Here is a 24908-nt window from a genome sequence, read left to right as displayed (position 1 = left end):
CATTCCTTTGGCACTGGTTCTCCCTGTTCCCATGTTGTGGGCCACCCTGGTTCATGTAGTCCTTGTCATCATTGCTTTAGGATCACCCCCGAGTCTGACCCTCATAAACATTCTGATCCTGATAGCACTGGTTCAACACGTTCCGGTCCTTTATAACCCTTCATTCCAATCTAGGGTCTCGAGGTCCTGCTAGCCCTGTTTTTCTGGCTGTGCTTTTTCCGTTCTTAATCTATTCATTTCTACCCCATGGTCCTCCTTAATGTGATCACTATGGTCTTGATCCTCCTTCCTCTGGTCCTTCTTTCCACTGGTGTTTCCATTTGTCTCCTGGTGCTGCTCCTCTGTGATCTATATGCCTCAATCTGCTGCTCCCGGTTCTTGTTGTCCTCATCCCTCTGGTCCTGATGACTGTGCTCAGTCCGTCCTAGCCCTCATCTCTATGGTCCAAGCCCTCTGTTCCTTTTACCCCTGGTCCTTCTGGCCCTTTGTCCATAGGGTTCAAATCCCCCTGTTCCACATACTCCTGGCTCTCCTGATCCCTCTCACCATGGTCCTAGTATACCTTCTTGTCCTGGTGGCTCTGATCGTCCTAGTCCAGTTGGCGGTCCGCCCCTGGCCCTTATTCTCAAACATGTCATCCTACTCCTTTTACTGGTCCTACCTCTTTCTTCCCCAGCCCCCCACTACAACGACTATAGACAGGTAAAGCCTCCAAGCTTGTCAAATTCATATTTTTTTGGCTTCCCCATTTCCTTTGCTGAGACACCACTGTCAAGGACAAACGTTGGGGATCAGTAGAGACAGAACCTTGCTCTGGACCTTAAACTGCTTAGCATGTTAAAAAAACGAAACTACAATGCCCAAGAAGCATTTTATGGATGACTAAAATGGAAATATGGCTGGAGCGGCAACTCATGACATGGGTTGCCCTCAAACTCATGACATGGATTGCCCTCAATCGACTCGGCTGGGTGAATAGTATGAAAAAGTGTGTTAATTCACAGGCAGCAGAGTGAACTACTTCATTTATTTACCTAGATTTATTACTTGCCTTTCTCCTGCTTTCACTTCCCCATTCCCCAGAAGCCCCATTACGGAGCCTCCCTTAATTTACCTCCTACAAGTGTTTCAAAGCACTGTGCCCAGAACACCAATTGCCTACTGTATGTGTCACTCCCTCTGGGGACCACATACCACTTATCTGTCTACATTCCCAGTTTGGTTCTGCGTGTCGATTGCTGCAGTGTTGCCAGGTTTGAAATACTAAGCAAGCACAATCCCCTTTATAAGGAAGCCTATAGCTAGCAAAAGGCCTTCCATAAGAAGGTCAAAATGAGCCCATCCTGCTCCTTATGAATGGCTAAATAATGACCTCCTTCACAATATTTATCTGCCTGGCGGTCAAATTGTACATCATTTCAACTAATTTTCATATGCCTGGCTAAACACCAGCCATTATGTACTATTTTCTAGGTCGCTGAGTGACTAGAGGAGATTATGTAGTATTTGGTCAGCGGTCGGATAACTGGCTGTTTCCTCAAATTATTTATTACTGATGAGAAAGACTTAAAAAGCTATAATGACATTTTGGGTGAACTCTGAGAATGTGCTTATGTATCATGTTGTTGCCTCAATGTGCTACCTTCCCAGCCACTAACTGTGCACTTTTTTTTAATACTTTGCTGTCTTGCTTCGCCTGCTCGGCAGGATTTCTTATTTCTCCACTCCTGCCCACTCTACTGTTGCACCCCTGCCCCTCCTGTCATATTGTTTTTATAATTTAAAAAAACATTGTTTTAATTTCTGTAGTGCCATGCAGTTGGACTTTGCTACACGACCGTTCCATTCTTAATATGTGCTGTCATGCACATTGTATACATTTGTATAAGTGACTACCCTGAGAAGAGCATCCAGCAATATCGAATGGTAAATTTGGCATCCACTTCGTGTCATATGTATATATGTAGCATCATGACGCATCCACCCATTTGCATCACAACACACACGTAATGATGCATGCCCACCATCTTGGAATGGATTTCCTTAAACTGGAAACCCATTTTAAAATTGCTTGACATGCGTATGATGCATATGGATGCATGTGTTTACATGCCAGTGCAAGCAAACACTGGCAAATCTAGTGGCTTCACCATTTAAAGCATAGGCCTATTGCTTTGTCGATGCTTGTTTACGCAGGGTTTGGTTCATCTTGAAAAGATAACTTATGACATGAATTTAGCTTTAATATAAAACTGTATAAAATGCAATGAATGTGTATACTTACCTTGGACGATTGGAACAACTTTCCACACCAGAACTGGCCCTATGCTGGCAAATTGTCCAAGGGAAGATTCCAGAAAAAATAAAGGCATTCCAGTAAGCATCAGTATTATCATGTAAGGAATGAGAAATGCACCTGAGGAGTGAAGTTGATTTTTAGAATAGCATTCATATATATACACAACAACAAGTTCCGATTCAAGAGAGGTCTCATAAATAAAACAGATATTTGGTACATGAAGTTGAACATCCCCATACACTGTAAATGTCATTATTGGTGCATGTGTATATGCGGATAAAGGCACTAGATATATTCCAAATCACGCACTTCTCACCAATTAAGCTGTGTACATGTTGTGCAGAGTAACAAAAAACATTCTAAGGGGAGTCACAGACTGATTGTTTGGGGCACCATTAGTAATCTGTCCTCAATTTGCACCCGAGTACAAAAAGCAGGCATAAGAAGGGGAAGTGCAAGAAAATAGCATGCAGTCTAAATAAGTATTCAATTTAGTTAATTAAAGCCATTTCATTATTTTATTTAATAAAATGTGTGAGAATTAAGCAAATTAAAATTCTACCTAACATACAGAAACCGCTGTACAAGGTGCAAGAAAAAAGTACTTACTGGAAACAGCGGCGAATGGTTAAAACGCAAGTTTACATATGTGGTCTTTCCCTGTTGACAGAGGATCACCAGACCAGGGAGCCGCTGGCTGCCAAAGTTAAAGAATTCTTAAAAAATAAAGCAAATTGTCCTTATGTGTTGATTTTACTGACAGTGGCTGTAATTGGTTCTTGTTGTTCAATAGGTGGTGATACGAATTTGAGGCATTGCTGGTGGACATATGCTCCTAATAGGGCAGATTATAGGTTATGCCACTGTCTCAATAACAACCTTTCTGCCTTATTTATAAATACAATATATTTAAAGCCTAATTTAGATGCTAGCGGGTGGCCCATTTCTCCATCAGGGAGACGGCGCCCGAACCAAAGAGCCGCTCTTCAAATTTACACTTCTTAAAGCACTGGCAGGTACTTCCTTCACAGCGGTTCCTGGTAATGCTTTTTGGCATTTGGCGGACAGCTCTGTCAACATGATGGAGCCTTGCACCAAGCTGTTTTATGTTTCATTTTCAAAAAGAAAAGTCCGAAGTTTTATTTTCTTTTTTTTTTTTTAAGGAAATTGCTCCCCTCACTATGGTAGGCCTCTCAGATGGCATGGGGAGCATCTAGCAGTTTTCACTGGCCCTTACATTCAGGGTGACGGGTAGTAAAAACAAACCTCTAATTTCAACCCATCTAAATCAGGTGGATGGAATTTGAGGACTGCCTTCAACAACCCTGTTGGAAAATGGCCCTCACTGGAGGGTCACACCAAACGTTCTGCTTTCCTGCTTTTTTCTGACCTCGTTTTTATTGGCTTTATGACTGAGTGCTTTATCACTGCTAGCCAGTGCTAGAGTGCATGTGCTCTCTCCTCTTAACACAGTGTAATTGATTATCCACAATTGGCATATTTAATTTACCTATAAATCCTTGTTACGGTGCGCTACATTATCCCAGGGCCTGTAAATTAAATGCTTCTAGTGGGCTTGCAGTCACTTACTCCAGTAGCCTTTTACACATGTCTGAGGCCTGCAGCTTCAGAGCTTGTGTGTACAGTTTACACTGCCATGTGGACATGATATGTAAAACTCTTTGCCAAGCCTGAAACTCCCTTTTTAGGTCTGGCCTATGCAGCGCGCATGCGCTGCATAGGCAAAATGACCTATTGTTATTGCTTTTCAGCCAAACACGTGCACGCGTTCAATTGCCTTCAATGGCAACGTGTGCAAGTCTGGCGATTCACTTGCGGGAGCGAGCGCCACTGTATGGTAGCAATTACCGCTCCTGCAAGTGAATCGTGCAGCCCCCTCTTCCCTGCTGCAGCGGAGGCGCGCGCCCCCCCCTTCTGTCGCGCGAGGCGCGCACACTTGTTATTACAGAGCAAGTCAGGGCATGAGAGAAGGTGTCGCGCTGCGCCCGCATACGGGTCCTAGTGAGGTACACCACTCTTTCATCACTGCCACACACCTCTCTGCGTTGTGGGTGGTGGGAGATGTACCCTTTGGAGACAATATGCAGCAAACATGGGGTGTTTCAATTATATTGAGTGAAAAAAGTTAAGAAAGTACCCAGCAGCAAGTCGCTAGCTTCCTAAAAGCATGTTTACTCGAGGCACCCAGGAAATCTATTTACCCAGCTCAGCCATCTTGCCTAATTTTCTGTTTGCTGTGAAGTCCCATCAACCTTCACTTGTTTTGAGGGAGTCGCCCCCCTTGGACCCAGCTTTGCACCCCAAGCTAGTTAAAATTGGCATTCGTGCACTTCAATGCAACCACCCACCTGAAAATATTCCGCAACCTAAAAAAATGCCCCCTTTCCAACCCCACTCAAGCTCACTCTCCTCGTCGGGGCATTGTATAGTATTGAAAGAGTTCTGGAGCCGGAGGGGCTGAAAGATGAGTCGTTCTGCAAGTTCTTGTAGGTGCCCGGACCGACTCTGCGCACAGCACACATGGGCCTGAGGCTGCAGTGTCTCCACTTTGTTGACACTTGAAATCAGGCGCTGAAGCCTGTTATGCAGTCACAACCCAGGTCCCTTAAAACTCTATCAAGTCATTTTACCCTCTTAGAAGAAATATTGGTCTTTCGGTTTGTTCTTGAATAATACTGGAAATGTGGACACAAAAAACACTTAGAAACAGCCATGTCTCTGTGTACTCTGTGTGTATGTTTCTCTAGGTGGTTTATATAGCGCCCACATTACCAGTGCTTCATAGCACCCGGAGACACTGTTAAAACACAGTAAGGCACAATGGTGTAGTAATGGTGGTGTGGAGCCTGATGAAATCAAGGGAAATGGACCCCTCTCTTGGCAGGTTCTGAAAGACCTCCAGAAATTGGGGTGCTGTAGACACCTCCCCCCTAGGCCCTGGTGCCATTGTAACCTTTTGTACTAATGTTAGATCCGTGTTAAAAAAAACGTGTATCTTTTAAGCAAACGTTCATATCGGGGCACCTTGGTGCTAAAAAAATTGTTTTTTTTACTCTCCTCAGTGGTAGACATTTGATCCACCTTGGAAGTATGAAAGGCCAGGCAGTCCCTCCGGGGTTGTATCCTGTGACAATGAGGTCAAGCAGTGAGACCCAGCTAGACCCTTGGGAGCAACGATATAATATTGAATATATCAGAAAGTATTTGCTGTAGAGTAGACAGTGTGAGCGTCGTACACTAGTGAGGTGGACAAGATGCAGGGGAGAAGGGGGCAAGGATATCTATTCTGGAAATCATAGCTCCCATAGTTATCCAAGATACATATAAAATGATATTAGATAAGACTTTAGGCGTCAGGTGGGTGTCACATTTGTCCCACCTGTGCTTTGTAAGTTATCCGCTGTTTGAAAGAAAAAACAAATTTTTTGCGTCCTGTCTTGTGCGCATAGGGTAAAAAAGCTATACGGTGAACATCAATTTCATCCTTCTTTCCAAAGTTAATCAAATTTGTGAATTTTAACTGCTTGCGTGCAGCCTGGAAGACGTGATCCACCCTAGTCTCACGCATTTGTGAATACAACTGTGAATGAAGCCAAGTTACACTCCTTTTCCAAGCGCACAGCGTGATTGTCGCACATGAATATTTTCCATTTTTGATTTCAAAATAATTATTCCAACTGCTCCAAAAATGTTTCACTTCTTTATTCTTCTTGTCTAAACACATGTAAGATGCTGATGTTTTCAACACTGTTTCTCATGCAACAGATATGCTCAGTCATAAATGATGTTATACCCAATGCATTTCAATCCTTTAGTGGCCCTTCGTCAGGCCAGGTCGGATTGGGATCACAATTCGGCCCGGGCACTGACGAAAAAAGTGGCCCACATTCAAGAGGCGTGGCCCATATTTAAGGGGCGTGGCCCACATTCAAGGGGCGTGGCCCACATTCAAGGGGCGTGCCCTTTCATGAAATACCATTTGCACAGACAAGGAATGAAAGTGGGAGGATACTGTTCTTGCACACGACACAGGGCCAAGGAGACAATGGCCTACATGCTGAGCAACTAAAAAAAAAAATAGTCAAAATTATTCCAGCCCTCCAGCACAGGATAACCTGAAAAGCAGCAAAGCCCCTGCTATTACTAACCTACTCAGCCCTCCCCAGACCTTCAGCTCAGAAGCACATGAACAGAGGTAAGGCCCCTGCAATTAGTAAATTAATCAACCCTCCAGGCCTTGGGAAAATGTCCTGGCAGGGGAGCACAAAACACAGCTTTCTGGGTCATCCAAAGTAGCCAGGGGGGAGGCTGAGGTGAAGCTGGTGCATGTGAAGTGCCTTCCCAGTGTGTTCTGGCAGTTTGAGTGTTTACCATTTATTGCAGTATTATCCTTGTATCTGTGTATGGTACCCTTTTGTAACTTGCACAAGTCACTTTTCTCTTGTAACACACAGTTTGCTACCTCTCACTTTTGTTTGCTTTAGATACTTGCACAAGTGCCACCATTGCCTACGTAACGTTTGTTCTTGTGCTGGAGTGTCTGCCATTAATTGCAGTATTATACCTCTACTTGTACTTTGTACGCTTTTGTAACCTGCACACATCTCTTTTTCCTCCTGTAATGTATCGTTTGCTCCTCTTGTATTTTGGTTGCTCACTATTGTCACTTTTGATTCATGTAACTTAACGTTTGCTTTTGTAATTTGTCCACTTATAATTTTCTCCTCATGTATTATTGCTGTTCCTAGTGTGAAGTGCTCTGACACCTTCGGGTAAAGTCCGCGCTATATAAAATTGCATAAATAAATCAAAAAAATTCCAAACATCACCAGGCCCCCACAGCAAGACCCATTCTTCCTCGCCCACTATGCCCTGAATGTGAAGGGCTGTGGGCGAGGTGCTAAGACTAACAGTTTCTGGGCTGCATGGGCGCCAGGGGGCCGAGGTGCAAATGGCTCAAAGGCCTGAGAAACACCTGGTCCCCAGGGAGGTTGATTATTGCAAACAATCACCCCTCCCCAGCCCAGCCTCAGCTTGATTGCTTGGCAGGGCAGGGGTGAAGAGAGGCCACAGCTGACAATTGCTGTCTGGCCGCACAGCGAGGCTGCTTTCATTTTCTCAGTCTCTGTCTCCGTGCACTCGGTGGGCCGGTTCTTTTTCTCCCCTTTCCTAGTCCACTCTCTGTGGACTGGGAAAGGGGAGAAAAAAATACGGCCCACAGAGGGCACTGAGGCACCGGCCCATTTCCGAATGCCCGCCTTGCCAATCCGCACCTGCAGGGGTTTACTACAAATAAAAGAACAGTGCCATTAAATTATGTGAATTAGAAAAGTCTCCACATCTTCACAAGCAATGTTTAAATCATACACGTACCCATTTCCATGTTTTACAGATGACCCTGCACAGCGTTTTCCCTCTACAAACGTAACTAAACGCTGCAAACAATACAGCCTGAAGGAGCCTCTACCAACATTCGTTTCCCCTCCTAAATAAACGATCCCTATTATCAAAATGCAACAAGCACGATATTCCCCGTCATAAGCATAGTGCTTCTCTATTTTAAATGCACAATGCTCTGTTTAAAAACAACTGAAACTAGTTTTGATACCTTCATGACTGGTGGCGATTTCCTCAACTTCCCATCCTGTTTTTTCAACTGAGAAAGCAATTCACGTATCACTAGCTTTCCCCCTCTTTTAATTAGTGCAACCAGGCTCCGCCCCTTGTACTGAACCAATGCCAATGGCCCATCTGTTTAATAATCGTCCTTCATTACTACAAACCCCACAATGCACTACTCAAAGTTGCATCTAAACACGGACCTGCTGTTGCCTGATTTCAATTGATTAGTAATATCCGTAATGCATTAGAGAACTCACCTCAAATAACTACATCTAAGATACCCCGCCCTCCCTCTTGATGTTAAATGTGACGCTAATGCTTATGGGTTACCATTGAATGATCAGATGTTCTATGCATGAAATACAACATTTACAAATGAAAAGGAAAACAACAGTTTGAGTCACTCAGAGTTTATAAGTCCATGACCTCAAAAATAGTCCAACACAGTTCTTTAAAATCTGTTGCTGGGATGTACCAGACTCCGTGTAATCTGTTTTGCTAGTAATCCAGTGGGTGCTACATGTGGTTAGGGCAGACGTATTACTTGAGTAAAAAAGTGATCCAATTTCATCCTTCTTTCCAAAGTTAATCACATTTGTGAATTTAAACTGCTTGCGTGCAGCCTGGAAGACGTGATCCACCCTAATCTCACGCATTCGTGAATACAACTGTGAATGAAGCGAAGTTACACTCCTTTTCCAAGCGCACAGCGTGATTGCGTGATTTTCCCACATGAATATTTTCCATTTTTGATTTCAAAATAATTATTCCAACTGCTCCAAAAATGTTTTTCACGTCTTTATTCTTCTTGTCTAAACACACGTAAGATGCTGATGTTTTCAACACTGTTTCTCATGCAACAGATATGCCCATTCGGGCCTTTTTCCGGGCACGTTAGAATCCATCAAACATCCTCAGTCATAAATGATGTTATACCCAATGCATTTCAAGCCTTTAGTGGCCCTTCGTCAGGGGTTTACTACAAATAAAAGAACAGTGCCATTAAATTATGTGAATTAGAAAAGTCTCCACATCTTCACTAGCAATGTTTAAATCATTCACGTAACCATTTCCATGTTTTACAGATGACCCTGCACAGCGTTTTCCCTCTACAAACGTAATTAAACGCTGCAAACAATAAAGCCGGAAGTTGGAAGTTGCAGTTTTTTTTCACAAAGGCCTGCAAGACTACGTAAAAGAGCTCTTCTGTTGTACTACTTCCAGTACTCAAAAATACTTTTGTGAATTGGCCCCATAGTGTGATTAAGCACACTAGGTTGAAGTTTAAAAACGATGAATTACGAGATTCGTACTTTATGCCTACTCATAGTGGCATCCTTTACGCAGGACCTACACTTGCGTAAAGTACACATGCCGTAATCAGGCTTGGAGGAGCACAGTACTGTTTCATGTTAATTTAAATAGTTTGCTCCCAGCTCCAGAGTCTAGAAGTAGAGTTTGTGTAGGACCAGTGCCGGTCCTAGGCCTTCTGAGGCCCCGGGCGAAAGGGAAGATGTGAGGCCCCTCTAATTGCATATTGTGTCGCAAGAAGTGACATCACAGAAAGTGACAATGGCATCTGGGAGAAAGGCTGTCATACTGTCTTTACTATATACACCACTTCCTTCTATATTATCCTCACTGTATACACCATTGCCTTCTATACCATCTCTATACTATATGCGGTACTGCCTCCTATACTGTCTTTACAGCATGCAGCACTGCCATCTATACTATATCTTGACCATATGCACCATGACCCCTCTACTGTATTTTCACCATATGCAGCGCCTCTTTTACCGTCTTCACTGTATGCACCACTGCCTCCTTTAATGTCTCTACACTGCATGCAGCACCGCTTTTTATGACTGCATCTTTACCGTCTGCAGCAGTGTCTCCTATATTGTATCTTAACTCTACGCACCACTGCATACTGCACGTTATCTTCACCGAAAGCACTGTAGCGCCTCCTTTACTAGATGGGCATATACTCGATCCGCTCTTTACTAACTTAGAGGGAATTAGAATACTCTGCCCTACCCAGCTGATCTGGACTGACCATAGGCTGGTGAAAATGACTGTTCCCATGTCCGAACCTCCTTTTATATCCCAGGATAAAACCATTCTTAAACGACATTGGAACAAATTAAAATTAGAGGACTTTTATTATCTGTTGGAGAAAGCACCCCTGGGTCCTATCACTAATGTTGATTGTGGCTATGACTCTTTTTGTGAGTGGATCTCCCGCGCCCTCGACTCCTTGATTCCCTTGGTCTGGTCTAAACATCGTTCTAAAGACCATAGTCCTTGGTACGACAGTACCTTAGCGTCCCTTAAGAGAGCTTGCAGGCAGGCTGAAAGGCGATGGAGAAAATCGTTTGATCCTGTGCTTAAAGCCTGTTACTTTACTAAAATGAACATTTATCACAGAGCGGTATGCAGAACTCGCGCAGCCTACTATGCGCAAGAGTTTCTGAACAGCCCCAATCCCTCTAAACTGATATTTAAGGTATTAAAATACCTCATGGCTAAGAGGGTTACTGCAGCAGAAATATGCTCAGACTCCCACTGTGAGAGTCTGGCATCTTTTTTTTCTTGAAAAAGTGCAAGCGATTTATCGCACTTTCCCGACTGGCTCGTTGAATCCAGAGCGAGCCAGCTGTATAATGGGTGATAGCGAGTGCCTTGACACCCTGCCTTCCTTGTCAATGGAGGCCTTTGATTCCTTGAGCAAAAAAATCAAGTCGGGTTCCCCTGCGGATCCGCTTAAACCGGTTCAGCTTAGGAACATGCTGCCGCTTTGTCGTACCCAGTGCTGTCTCTTATTAACCTGTCTCTGTCCTCAGGTATAGTGCCTATTAGGTGGAAACAGGCTGTAGTCACACCTATCTTAAAGAAGGCTACCCTGGATCCTCTCAAACCTGAGAACTACCGCCACATTTCTTTGCTGCCCTGGGTCACAAAAGTTATTGAGGCCCATGTGAACGGTATCCTGGCAGACCATCTTACCAGAGCTAACATTCTAGACCCCACCCAAAATGGGTTCCGTGCGGGCCATAGCACGGAGACGGCCCTACTCTCCATGGTCGAACACCTACGCTCTGTGCTTGATGCTGGTCGGACTGCAGCACTCTTGCTATTAGATCTGAGTGCCGCGTTTGACACGGTCTTGCATGGGATTTTACTTCAGCGACTCGAGGAAGTGGGAGTTAAGGGGTCTGCTCTGTGCTGGTTTCGGTCTTTTCTTACGGATAGATCGTTCCAGGTTGTGATTCCACCTGGCAAATCCAAATCTTACCCGTTGGCCCTGGGGGTCCCAAAGGGGTCATCACTGAGTCCCACTTTATTTAATCTTTACGTAAGACCGCTGGCTGTGGTCGTCAAGCGATGGGGCCTGACGATGGTCTTGTATGCTGACGACACGCAGCTGGCGGTCACGTTGAGTGGGGACTCGGATGTGGAGGCCCTCAGGTTTTGCGACGGTGTACGGGCTGTGGCTAATTGGATGAATTCTAACTGTCTCCAATTGAATACTAAGAAGACAGAGGTCATGGTGGTCGGAAAGCATGCGGGGCTGTGGAATGACAACTGGTGGCCTTCTGAACTGGGTATGACCCCGTCTCCAGGTTCGGAGATAAAAAACCTTGCGGTCTGGCTTGACCCGGCACTCAGTTTTACTTGCCATACCAAGAGGGTGTTACAAGGTAAGGGTTGACCCAATGGTACTGGGACCTGGGTATTCAATGTTGTGTATAAAGGGGTCCCAGTCAAAACAAACTTCTGAAAGAACAATCACAATCTTTTACAGTATGTATAATGGCTTTTCAGGACAAAATCTTCTGAGCGATGTTATTTAATATACATCCTCAAATGCAGATCAGTTGTCATAACAATCAACAAGAACAATAATAGACATTTAATCTTATTGCCCAAAAAGGAGGGGCGTGGGAAAGGAAGGACAGGTGAGGAAAGGGACCGTGATCAGGATAGTGAAAGAATTAAATAAGTTGTAAAGTAAATAACACGTGGTCTTATGTACATTTGAAGTTCAGTACCACATTGACCTATATACATCGTCATTCAAATAGATATACATTTGATATTCCTATCCCAATAGTAAACTAACACAGCCACTTAATGTTATGTTGTCAGATGGGTAGGAACCAAGGAAAAGGTGTGTCGACGTTTCGACCCCAGAAGGGTGTGGGCTGAGTCCTGCCCTACTGCGGGGTCTTCTTCAGGACAAGTGGGGAGCGGGGTACCAGGGTGGTGAAACAGGGCACCTAAAAAAATTTCAAACAAACTATTCAGCTTGAGAAAATCTAATGTTGCTCCTAATATGTGCAGTGACAGTCACATCATATTACCTAGAAGCCACAGTCTATATCGCGTGGCACCGTCTACAGTAAATGATGGGCCGAAGTGCTCCAATGAAAGAGAGAGCGCATGAACCTAAAAAAGAACTAGGTTTCAATTAGGAATGTGGGCAATTACAAAAAGCGTCCCACATTGCAATAGATTTTCATTAATGTAACATGCTTGAATTACAAAGCATCCTAACATACCCAGCCGGGTTAAAAACAGGGGAATTTTGTTATGTCATACGTAGGAGGGTGAACCAACCAAAAGCTCACCGGGATAGAACCACATCGAATCGCCTCATTAAAACACCACAAAAATGTGGAATCTGTGACCATCCTCGTCAGTCTTAGAGGGAAACTGAATTCGCCACGGATCTGTGGATCCTAATCCACCTCAAGGACAACAGGAGTATTACTGCTGAATTATACCTCGTGTTATTAATTAGCTACAAACATATTAGGAGTGGCATCTGTGACCGTCGTAATCGATCTCTAGGCAAACGCAATTTTCGTGATGTCGAATCAGAGTAAGAAGCAATATCATTTGCCACAATTGTTGTATATTACATAATTACCTAAGGTTCATGAACTCGACCGAACTTGATAAGATGAACTCTGTGGGTACACGTTTCCAGGATATACTTTACGGGATATCATTCGGCCTGCAAGGGATGGAATACAGGACTTAATTAAAATGAAGTAAAATGAAGCCCAGGGGAATAAATCAAAAATTCAAAAAAACTAGGAAACTACACAAACAGTGTATCAGCCTATCTTACCGCAACATGTCAGGGCGCTGGCATTCAATGTCAACTTCCACCATCGATCGAGTCCGATTCCAATTCTCAGATCTCGGGAAATTATGACATGGTGGCTCGCCGGGTTTCTCACAACGAATGAAACCACAGTCACCGCATCGCGGTTGTTTAAAGCTGGTGTGCATGAGGGGTACATGAGCAATGCATGAGGGGTACATGAGCGATGCATGAGCGGTGCATGAGGGGTACATGAGCGATGCATGAGGGGTACATGAGCAATGCATGAGCGGTGCATGAGGGGTACATGAGCACCTTATGTTCCTCTGCGATCCTTGAGATCTTTGGGTCAGAACCTGGCGGTGGTTCCGCGCTTCAGGCTGAGTAGAACTGGCGGCCGCTCCTTCCGAGTGCTAGCCGCGAAGTGGTGGAACTTCCTTCCTGCTGAGATTCGGGCAATTGATGACCTTCTTCAGTTTAGGCGTGCCATTAAAACTTTTCTGTTTGTTTAATTTCAGGCTTTTTCCTTTCTCTTTTTTATCGGTGTTGTGTCTACCTTCTCAAGGCGCCAGGACGCCCCTTCGCTGGGGCAGCTGTGCGCTGTACAAATAAAAATAACATAACATAACATAATGTGCTCCCTGTATGCACCACTGCCTACTATATTATCTGCACTGTATGCACCACTGCCTCCTTTACTGTCTTCACAATGTATGCAGTACTGCCTCCTGTTTACCGTATGCAGCACTGCCTCCTATATTGCCTTCCCTGTATGCACCATTGCCTTCTATAATTTCTCTAGAATGTATGTATCGCTGCCTCCTATGCTATATGTTCACCGCCGTATTATGCACCACAGCCTCCTACTGTGTGTCCTCCCTGCATGCACCACTGATTAACACTATGAGTGCATGCACCACTGGCTGGTATACTGTATTTACTGTTTGCACCACTAACCCAAAACAGGATCTGCCCTGCACAGTATTCACTGCAAGCTGCAGCGCCTGTACCTTACCCTCAGCATGTATGTAACACGGTGCAGCTAGGGCAGGAGTCGCAGCGCGCGATGTGCGGGTGCTCGTGGGAACGATGGCGTAGGTGTGTGCCCCCCAGGGGGCAACCGGGGATGTGCCACCGTTTCGCCTTCTTTTACATTGGTGATTTTAATATCGCATACAAGATTTAGAACCGGGGTCTCCAACCGGTCGATCGCGAGCTACCGGTAGCTCGCGGAGACCCCGGGAGTAGCTCGTCTAGCTCTAGCCCTTCGCCCGGATTGGGCATAATGTGTGGATGAAGCGGGAGAACAGGATGACGTTATGACGCGATGACGCTCCTCTCCTGGAGCTTCCGGCTTCTCTCATCTACTGAAAACGCGCTGGCATCGGAGCAGTAGGAGACCGCCAGAAGCAGCCTGGAGAGGAGACGTGCCTTTGACTGCAGGTAAGCTTCTCCCCACCCTGATTGTGCCGTTTTTCGTGCGTGCCCCATAAAGCAGAAATTATCAGTTACTTGTCCAAGTGGAGGCGTAATGCTGGAGCGGGGTGGTGTCGGCCAGTGGCGGATGGTAATGTTAGCAGAGAGGGGGGCGGGTGGCCCAGACATGTTCACTCATTCACACCCAGCATTCACAAACTTGCGCACACATAGATTCACAACATTCACTGACCAAAAATGTTCGAAAACATCAAATGTACCTGCTCTGCAGCTCCCAGGCGCTATTCGGAGAGTGAAAACCTTGCTAGAAGCAACGGTGCACTGAACAATAGTGGGGGCCCTCAGCTCTGACTAGGGGTTATTAACAAGCAGGATGTTCGTGGGTTGTGAACTCCAGCCTGTCCTGGGAATTGTTAACGTTCTCTCGAAGCCAGGCCCTTCTGTTCCTTTGCACTGCTTTTATTTCTCTTACCGTTTTTTCTGTCCAGACAGAGCATTTCGAAATATAACTCTTGGATGGTTCCCCGCTCTGGATACATACACATTTATATTGACTGCCTAGAGTTGCTTGTTGTGTATTCCTGTTTTTGCATATGCAAATGCGGTGTTTTTTCTACTTTTGCCCTTAGCTTGAACACGTTTATTATCTTTATTGTACATCCACTTCTTGATTAGGAGGGAAACGTAATTGCTTCTTGTTGGGGAACTAATTGTAAACTATCTGTGGAACTGCACGAAATGGGTGGTGCTTTGACTAGATGAGATATTTGACGCAGTGAGCAGTTGTGCTCCAAGTATGCACCATAAAATAATTTTATGAGAAAAGCAAACTTTGTGCCCTAGAAACGGACTCCCTGACATCCAAACATGGAAGGCTGGATATGCACTTCCTGCAAACAACAAGTGGCAAAAAGTGTAACTACTTGTTCGAATTCAAGCTAGTTAGTTTTCTGGAAGGACCAAGGACCCTGTATAAAGGCAGGCAGCACTTGTCAAAATTGCCCAGTTGCATTAAATCTGTGCACTCTATATGTCTATTTGTGCAACTACTCTATCACACATAACTTGGCTAGTATACAAAAATGTGCTTATTCAGTGTGGGAAATGCCAATCCGCTTGGTCTGTGTAATGAGATACCATTTCATGGGTAATAATGGCATTCCAGTGCCAGTGCCGTTTGTCAGAAGAATACTTTGCTAGTCTTCTCCAGCTTGCTCCAGTCATTCTGCTGCTGCATTCAAAGGAGACTGGTAAGTTCCTGGGTATGGTTTGCATAATATTCAACATTTTACATGTGCAGGTCAGCCATTCTATATCCACATGCCCTTGACACAGCTATTCCTGTACTCAATGCACCGCCTACTTCCCAACTCAATAAACTTGCTCACCCATCCTAGTCAATCACCATCCGCACCACGGTACAAAACCTAGTAGAGATGCAACTCTTATTACTCGTATTAGTTCAACGGCCAGCACATCAAGCCATTTCTGTGTTCTCTGCCGTATCTCACCTCACTGCACTACGTGCTAATGCACAACACAAACTACCTTTACTTTGACCCACTAAAACATGGAAAATTCCACCTCGATGAGGTCAAAAAAGCAGCAGCCAAAATGGTACTGTAACCCAAAAAGAAGTTCCAGGACTCTTCTCCTGGCGACTCTCTGCCGAATCCTTATTAATGGAGACAAACCACAAGAAAGACAGCCACAGATAGGAAGAGAGAAAGATTGACTAAGAGAGAGGGAGAGAGTTAGAGGGAAAAGAAAGTGTGGTGTAATCATGGGACGGACGGGAGATGGAGAATTTTGTAGAACGGACCAAAATACATGTTTGTGCATGGTGAGAAAACGATTCAAACTTTTCCACCTTTGGGGCAATCCTGCCATATTCATGGTGATGCAGACATATTGGTGGTAGACCTCCTCTCTGCTCCAAGCATATTTAGTTACTGAACCCACTTTGCACTAGCGCTGCCATTCTCTGCATCACTGTGCCAACCACCTGAGCTCCCAAATCCGTGGAAGTGAGAGGCAGTGTCACTGTGCCAGTCCCCTGAGCCCAGCCTGCCCTAAAAGTGACAAACCCCAGTACAGCCCTACCAGTGCCTGACCAGAATCACATTGCCAGTCTTCTAAAACGTCTGAGATTCAAGCTCAGCACTCTGAGACTTCATCCCCCGACTCTACAAGTCTCCAGTGATGGAATAGTGCATCCCCATATCAATTCACAGAGCTCTGCACTCCTAGAGGTGTAAGGCTCGATGTACCATTGCTCATCTCCTGGGTCTCTCCAGTCCAGGAAGGTACAGTTTTCAGAGCCTGTACTTGTTCAGAGATGGCCTGTCTCCCAGTTGTTAATCCCCTTTACAAGCCAATATGAAAACCTGGTTCAGTGGGGAAGGTGTTGCATACATGATTATGTTCTTGGAGGTTAAAGGTCAGCGAGCAAGGTTATAGATTTTCCAGCATGTATGCTGAACGATGTGAGGACAGGCTGCGCTACTGTAAACTTTTGACACGTGTTTACTTGCATTACTCCAAAAAATTCACTTATTTTAAAACTGCAATATATTCATTTATTAGTATTGGGTTCAGACAGCTGATGCCCCCAAGCTTAGAACCTGTCGTTTTGGCATGAAACGTAGTAAAAGGAGTTCTTGTGTGTTGAATTGCATGCCATCTTATATTTCTAATATTGCGCCAAACGCCTTGCTGTGATAAATGTCATTTTCTGGGTATGTGAGTAGATGATGAAATTAGGCTTCAAGTCAATGAAACTGGGCGGTGGGGGTCTCTCGGAAAAATGCGCGAGTTGATTCGGGTTCAGTAGCTCACGACGATTTTAACTGGCCAGAAGTAGCTCGGACTACACAAAAGGTTGGAGACCCCTGATTTAGAATGTGTGCAAACGTTCAGAACCCGTTTTCCTGAGCCGAGTGTTTCTCCTGAAGTAGCCTGTGCATTGGGTGAATGGGTGCTCGAGCGTTACTGCCTGAACGTGTGTCTTTCTCGGTCTTCGCCCGGTGCAGGGTTTCATGCCTTTGAGGAGCTGCTGTTTATGGCACTGAGGTTATCTTGCACACAGTGTTCTGCACACAACACAGCAGCCCTCGCGTTAAGTACCTCAGCAGGTGCTGCGTGCTGGCATAATAGAAACCGCTCATTTCAGGCGACAACACGCTTACCTTAAGACGTCACGTTAACCAACTTCTGCATAATGCCAACCAACAACGAACTGGGCCCGTCCCGAACCGACCCTCCTGGCCAGGGTGCGCGCGCCGTGTACGGGGTGCATGCTGCGTCACAGACAGTGCTGTTAACTGCAGAGCGGGGGCTGGCCAAAATGATGTCAAGGGCCGTCATTGGTAACGCTTTCACGCGCTACCAGATTGACGGCCCTGGGATCCATCATTAACGGTCTGGCCTGGCGCCCGCGCACTGCGCACGACATCACCATTACCACTAAGGCACCACCACCACTAAGCTAGGTGGTCATGTCACTAAGCTAGGTGGTGGGGTGCGTGCTGCGTGCACGGTGTCTGACAGACTGCAGCCTTACTGTAACTTATTGCCTCAGCTGCACAAGTGCGCGCAGCGCTTTTTTACCTAATTTGACGGGCCGGCCGGCGGTGGGCCCCCTGTTCTGCGATCTACTCCGGGGCCGGCGGTGGGGCCCCCAGGAGCGCGAGGCCCTGGGCAGCTGCCCATGCAGAAGCACAGACTGACATTTATATAAACTCAGGAATAAAAAGCAAGTACAGTGGGTTATGCTGAGGTAACCAAGTGGGGATGAAAATGGATTGGGTGGGAGAAAAGGAGGGTTTTAAGATGGTTGCTGAAGGTCAGCTGAAGGATGAGATTCAGAGCATGGAGCCTCGATGGTGAAATCTTGTCTTTTGTTTTCTCTTTCCTCGGTTCCCTTAGCTCTGGCTTCATAAGGTTGGTGATGTAGGTGCGGCGATAGAGGGTTTGAGCTACGCAGTCCAGTTTATTGGTTGATGGCCTTCAAGATAAGGGGTTCTTAACCTTTTAACGACTGTGGATCCCTTACTTAATTATTACTGGAATCCGGGGACCCCAACTGAATCATTTTAGGGAGCCAGGGGCCCCTGACCTAAGCAATTTCAAATCAATACACAAAAATATGAAAACAAGCATCCCCCAAACTAATGCTAAAACATTAAAAAATGTGGTTTCATTTACAATTAAATATAGAAAAAGTTTTCATATTTTCAATTTTGCTTCTGCATTCGTATTCTTTATTAATTTTAAGTTATTCATTTTAATATTATTTAATTTTGTAAAACAGTCACAGACTCTCTGAGAATGCCTCCGGGGCCCCCACGGGTCCTTAGACCATAGGTTAAGAACCACTGTTCTAGATGATGCATGCTGATTTGAACTTGACCCATTTTGGAAGGAGAACCCAGTGAGTTTTTGAGGGTGGGTGTGGTGTGGTTGTACGTGTGTCGGTAGATCACCCTTGAGTTGCATGAAAGATGGCTTCCAGAAGTTGAGGATGGAGTCAGGCAGACTGGTGAATACAAAAGTGGCGCTTTTGATGTGGAAAAGAAAAATTCTTTGTACAACGTAGCAGAAAGTGTAGGTTGAGAGGAAGGTCCCTACGAGGTAGACTTCTCAGCACCAGGATGCTCACTGTTTTTTTTTTTGCATATTCTTTGAAGGGGAGGCAGCGATCAGTGTAAAGGTCAAGGAACTTAATACAGGTTGAGAGCATGGAAGACTAGACACCAGGTCTCTCTATGTTGAGCTGATCTTTGATCTGGTGCAGGCCACCATTGAGGCGCGTGAGCCTAGCACCGCTCAGATGTAGTTTAAAGGGACCTTCTAGTGAAGACAATAAAGTTCTGTTTACCCAGTCCCGCATCACTAACAATCAAAAACAAGTATTCTAGAACGTATCTTTATTTGTTGACGTCTGCTTGGATTTTGAGAAATGTTGTGACATCATTTACTGGATGGATGGCCCCTTTGAGACTTCTATGGATTGTATGTTGCCCTGGCTGTGTTTCAGGCGCAGTATCTCAGCAGCTAATGACATGCGCCATGGGTTCACTGGTGTGGGGTGAGATCTTGCTCATTTTATAGGAACTTCAAAGGTTCGATGTGAAGGCAGAAGGTTACAGGGAAAGAATAGTGTTCCGAGCTTGGGATGACCAGCATGAGTCCACCTGGACATAATGTTACCTGGTGACAAGAAAAGATGTGAACTAAAGGAGGACTGATTGTGGGGTTCCCATGCAGGCAAAGAGCATGGTGCACAGAACTTGAAGATTGACCGTGACAAAGGCGGCCTTGGGAGTACTGATGACCAGGAGGCAAGGGTACATGCATCAGTGATATTTGGGTATTATTTATGACCAGGAGTAGTTGCTGTGTATCAACAGGGATGGGATTCTGATTTTGAGTTCTATTGAAGACTGCAAAAAGGTATAAGGTCCTGGAGTTGCACCGGTTTTGCTACTAACAATGCAAACTTTTGTTTTTGTTTTTTGCGGATTTATATAGGGAAAACTCAACCTGAAGGTAGTTATTGTAGTGCTTTACATGAGCACCAGTTACATTACACAAGGACAAATTCGTTTTTGGTAGGCACAGGGAGATTAAGTGATTTGCCCAGAATCACAGGCTGTTGAGCCGAAGTCAAGACTCGAACCTGGTTCCCCAGCTCCAAAGTCGGCAGCTCAGGTCGTTAGGCCACATCTGCTCCTCGTATATATGTTTTCCAAAGCCAACATGTGTGGGTTATGCTCATAGATCCAGATTTACAGGAATCAAGCAATGCAACACTGCACAGAAATCTGTAGCGCTGCTTTAGAAGAATGACAAGACATAATGTGCAACACCATAACTAATGCCATATCTCAATAACCCTTCCACATTCTCACTTTGAAGATAGACTTACTCCTGCCCTTCTCAGAAGAACATCAATAAATGCTCCTAGAATTGGAATGGGCCTATCAAAGTTTGTGAACACCCGAGAGGTCAGCTACCACAACAGGTGTCTCCATCCTGCAACCCTCACAATTTGCAGACAGAGAAAATATAGTCACACCGGGTGGATTCTTCTGTGTAAGTAATCCCACTTAGGAGTGCAAATTCAGGTTCTATGAATCATTACAATTGAGTTGCACTTTTAAATAATGCAGATTTTGCACCGAACTGCAAATCAGCACTCTGATTTACAATCCTTCACGCAGGAGAGTGCTGCGCGAAAAATTGGAGCACTGCATTGCGCAGACGGTGGAAGACAGCGCAGCACCAGATTCAGTTCATAGTCGCCTCCTGGTTACATCATTAGTGTCCGTTGCTCTAAATCTGGCTGTTGTGCCACTCTCTGTGGGTCAAGCTGAGTCTGCGCTGTCCAGCAAAGACACTGGAAGTACACACTCCAGTACGTATTCCTACATCTATACAGCAAATCCTTGAAGAGGCACATAAGAAGTGTGCTTTATGTTAAAACATACATACTATATGTAGTTATATATGGGGACATATCGCATGACCCCTTGCTTTTCTTTGGTGTTAGGGGGAAGCAATATCATTTTTTTTTAAATCTGGCTTTGGACCTACATTTAGGTCATAACATTAGACTCCCCCATATATGCCCCCACCACCATTTCATACATTATCAGGGGGCTGTAGCATGGTGGGTTGGGTGGAGCGCAAAGTTCAACTTTTAGCGCAAAATATTTTTGCAGCTATTTGCAGAGCTTAGCGTGACATGCGTGCCCATGCAAACCCTTAGTGAATTCAGATCCAGGTGCACAAATGCATTTGGGAATCAGGCCCTAAGCAATTGAGGTAATTTACTCCTTTGAGATTTTGCTGGGTGGATAATGTAAACATGGCACCAGTTCGGCAAACATCGCTGCTGTGAAAGGGGCCGGCATGGCAGCGTCTCCATTCACAGCAGAGAGATCCCTGCCAGAAAACGGAGATCTTTAAATGGGGTGGACAGTTCTCCAAAGTTGTGGAACTCATGACCAGATATGGGGAACACCCACCAGTCCCTAAATAAGGCCCTTCCTTTGACTAAAAATGAAAAGATGTGAAATGAAATTGTAGATGTTAGAAATGTAATGTAAGAATGTAATTTGAAATGTAGATCCCCACTTAATGTATACAATTTTGTATCATCTCCTAACACCGCTAAAAATGTTGAGGGCTCCGTTGCTCCACATCTAAGTTTAGGTTGCATAAATACCAACAAAGACACTACCTTTGTTGGCATTTTACACTAATAAATTCTAAAGGCTAATACGCAGGATCGAGGCTGTGCGAGTCCCAAAGGAGGAGGGCCGTAGTGCTATTAAAGAAAAAAACTTGCAGGACAATATTCAAAGTACAAGCATTGGCATAGCCAATAGGTCTTGCCTTTGTGACCTTATATGTGTTTAGTCACGCAACAGTTGATGTTGTTGCACCAAGGATATTGTGCTGGATAACTAAGTACTTATAAGATCCCAAAGGCGAAACCTATTGGCTATGCCAATGCTTGGTATTACACAAAAGTCACCCATAAGTTAGGCCCCAGGTAACCCATAGTGGAGGGTGCTATGTAATCAAAAGGTAGTGTCCATTGTGAGTTCCTATTACACTTTATCAGCAGTAATTCCTGATTGAGAAGGAGTACATCTGTCATGTTTCATATCACTGGAATGGTAATGATGAATCCTCTTTACTAGTGAAATAACATTTATGATTGCCCTTTTAATAATGTCACTTTTAGAAAGATTAGGTTTTTTCTGTTCTTAGCAATGTGGGCCTGAAGCTTGTCTCCAGTACATGTCTGGGGTGAGTGACGGATGGATTTTGTGCATTCCCTCTATACAGCCACACACAATGGGAGCTTAGGTGTGACTTAATGGGCCTCAATGTACCATTAACTGGCTTGAAGGATGGGCGGAGGTTAGTACTGCCTCACCTACAACAGAACAGGCTATCCCCTGTCCCCACACAATGGACTGCTTAACCCTCTGTAGTGAGACTGGAGCCAGGCCAGAAAGGCGGGACCTCTGTGCACTTCAAAGACCCTCTTTGAAGTCTCCCCCACATCAAAGGCTCCACTGGAAATAAGAACTTTACTTTTGACCATACCAACTGAGTACATCACTGGACCTGTGAAGAACTCTGCCAGGAGGAAGATCTGCTGTGCTGCTAAAAGCACTGCCACTCTGCTGCTCTGGAAGAACTGCTTTTGTTTCTGTGCTGCCCTGATGCCTGCTACCCTCTGCCTTGACTAAGAAAGACTGGACGCGTCTCACGTGAACCCTGAGTGATCTGTTGTAAGCATCAGGGACATAAAAGACTTCAACTCAACCCGCAACAGGACCAATGCATCACCTTCAATCCTGTGGTTAGACAATGATGCATCGCCTTTTGCTTCCTGCATCTCGGGCTGTCGACGACGCATCCAAGAACATTTAGATTTACCCTAGTCTAATGTAACCAGATAGCCCCAATTGGGGCTTTAAGCTTTTAGGCACTATAATTTCATTTAATCTTTAAAACTGTTGCAACTCTGGTCATACTTATTCGGTTTTTGTCCTTTTGGTCTTGTTTTGTTCATTAAACTAAGCTGTAATGTTCCAACCAGGTGTGGCATCTTTTTGTGCGGTGTTTTTACTGTTTGAAGTATTGCACGAATACTTTACACACTGCCTCTTAACTTAAATCTGCATGCTGGGGGTGTGGCCAAGATGGAAGCCACATCAGACACACTGTAACAAGCTTTGTGCATGGTCCAAAGAACATCCTGCATTTATAATCCCCACCCATCAATATATCATACAGGAATGCTGGCTCGGCTCGCTCCACAGTGTGGAGACATTGTTTGATGCTGTTCTTGGTGAGCAGCTCACTTAATTATGTGGTGCTCACAGGCGTGACATACCACCCGACGCGCTGGGCCCAGATTGAAGCCGAGGACTGTGCGGCCCTGAAGTGCACCTAAGTTGTTGGTGTCAGTGGAGGCCTGCTTGAGGTAAGCGAGTATGACAGACACCCACCACCACCACCCAGATATCAAGAATGGAGGTGATTGCTGTCTGCGGGAGGCTCCCTGTGCAATCCGGGACTGGGTCGGTTATTGCTGATGAGGTGCAGGATGGAATTGCGGCTGCTGCCCTGCTGTAAACGGCAAATATTGAGGCTTGCTTACAACATGGCTTCGGAGGGTCAATACCTGGGTGCCTTGAAGCCTTCAGCCCACCTCCTGCCTGGCCGGGGTTGTGCCACACAGGGCCTGCCATCATCCCTACAGCGCTATCAACACAGCTGACCTTGGGGCGGTGGAGATGCCAGGCTCTCTCTGGTACCTCTGACGGCGCCCAGGGAAAGCAAAACCCAGGGCTTCATTGTATAACCGCTCCCGATCACCCAGCAGACCAGAGGAACATCTTTGGGATATACCGCACCGGGCTACCTACTGTCACTATACACCCCCCGCTGATGTCTGCGTGGGCATTTAATTGCGTGGACGTGACAAGACTGCCTGGGATCACTGGTATTTTGGGCTGTATCTCTCCTGCATACAGCAACCAGTCACTGGCACTGCTTCTTAATGTACTACCTATGGTGGATCACCATCCCTCTCAGAACTGTCAGCGCCATCTCTAACTTGCCTCTAATCTGATACGCTCTGCTGGGAGATCTTGCAGCGACACAGAGGGGTGCCTTCCACAATGTGCTCTTGCAAATACTGCTTGAGCCCACATCAGGTGACCTATCTGGCCTCAATTACCTCCAATATTCGCAGCAGAGGTTTATTTGACCTTCCCAAGTGGCGTGCCAGTGCTTGTTTGACTTGGTGTGTTTGAGTCCTGGTGCCTTCTGCCATGACTGGCAGATACTTGCTGCACCTGCAGCCCCGTGTCCACTCCCTAGTATGCCGGGCACGGTCCATAAAGGATTCTTGAATTGCTGGAGAACAGTTATTGACCTCTCTTCATATCTGCTGCTTTCTGCATAGGCAGCTATCCTCAAGCATATTAGCACCTGGTTGTATACATCATGCGCAAGGGTACGTCCAAAGTCCGACAAATCTCCGGGGATAATGGCTGACAGCTGGGGTTCTGCAGAGTCCATGGTTGTTACTGATGCTGCGGGTTCGACCTTGGCGTCCACACTCTCTGAGCACTCCCGCCTCTTCGAGAAACTTCTGTCTGCTGTACTGGACATTAAATCCACCCTAGAACCCAAAATAGACGCCCTAAGTATAGACATGGGCCTGCACCAAGAAGATCACAAGAAGCTAAAAGACGTGTTGAAAACACAGAGTCAAAGCTGGGTGCACTGAGCCCCACGGTGGCGTATTCTGATAAACGGCTCTGGGCAATGCAGTAGGAGATACATTCTCTCCAAAGAAGGATTGAAGATCAAGAAGTT

The 24908-nt window shown here is 45.4% G+C and overlaps 1 protein-coding gene across 1 annotated transcript in view; it reads right to left on the bottom strand.

The window, feature by feature from the left end:
* Positions 1-24908, bottom strand: part of LOC147718738 (sodium- and chloride-dependent neutral and basic amino acid transporter B(0+)-like) — a 1096946-nt gene that overhangs the window by 946317 nt on the left and 125721 nt on the right. The window contains exon 3 of the mRNA XM_086966772.1: positions 2285-2416. Within this exon, the coding sequence (XP_086822898.1) occupies positions 2285-2416 (132 nt within the window). The remainder of the gene's footprint in view (positions 1-2284; positions 2417-24908) is intronic.

Source organism: Lissotriton vulgaris, chromosome 4_1 (genome assembly GCF_964263255.1).
Source record: "Lissotriton vulgaris chromosome 4_1, aLisVul1.2, whole genome shotgun sequence".
In the NCBI taxonomy this organism is placed as follows: Eukaryota; Metazoa; Chordata; class Amphibia; order Caudata; family Salamandridae; genus Lissotriton; species Lissotriton vulgaris.
This window is presented reverse-complemented; position numbering and strand designations above follow the sequence as displayed.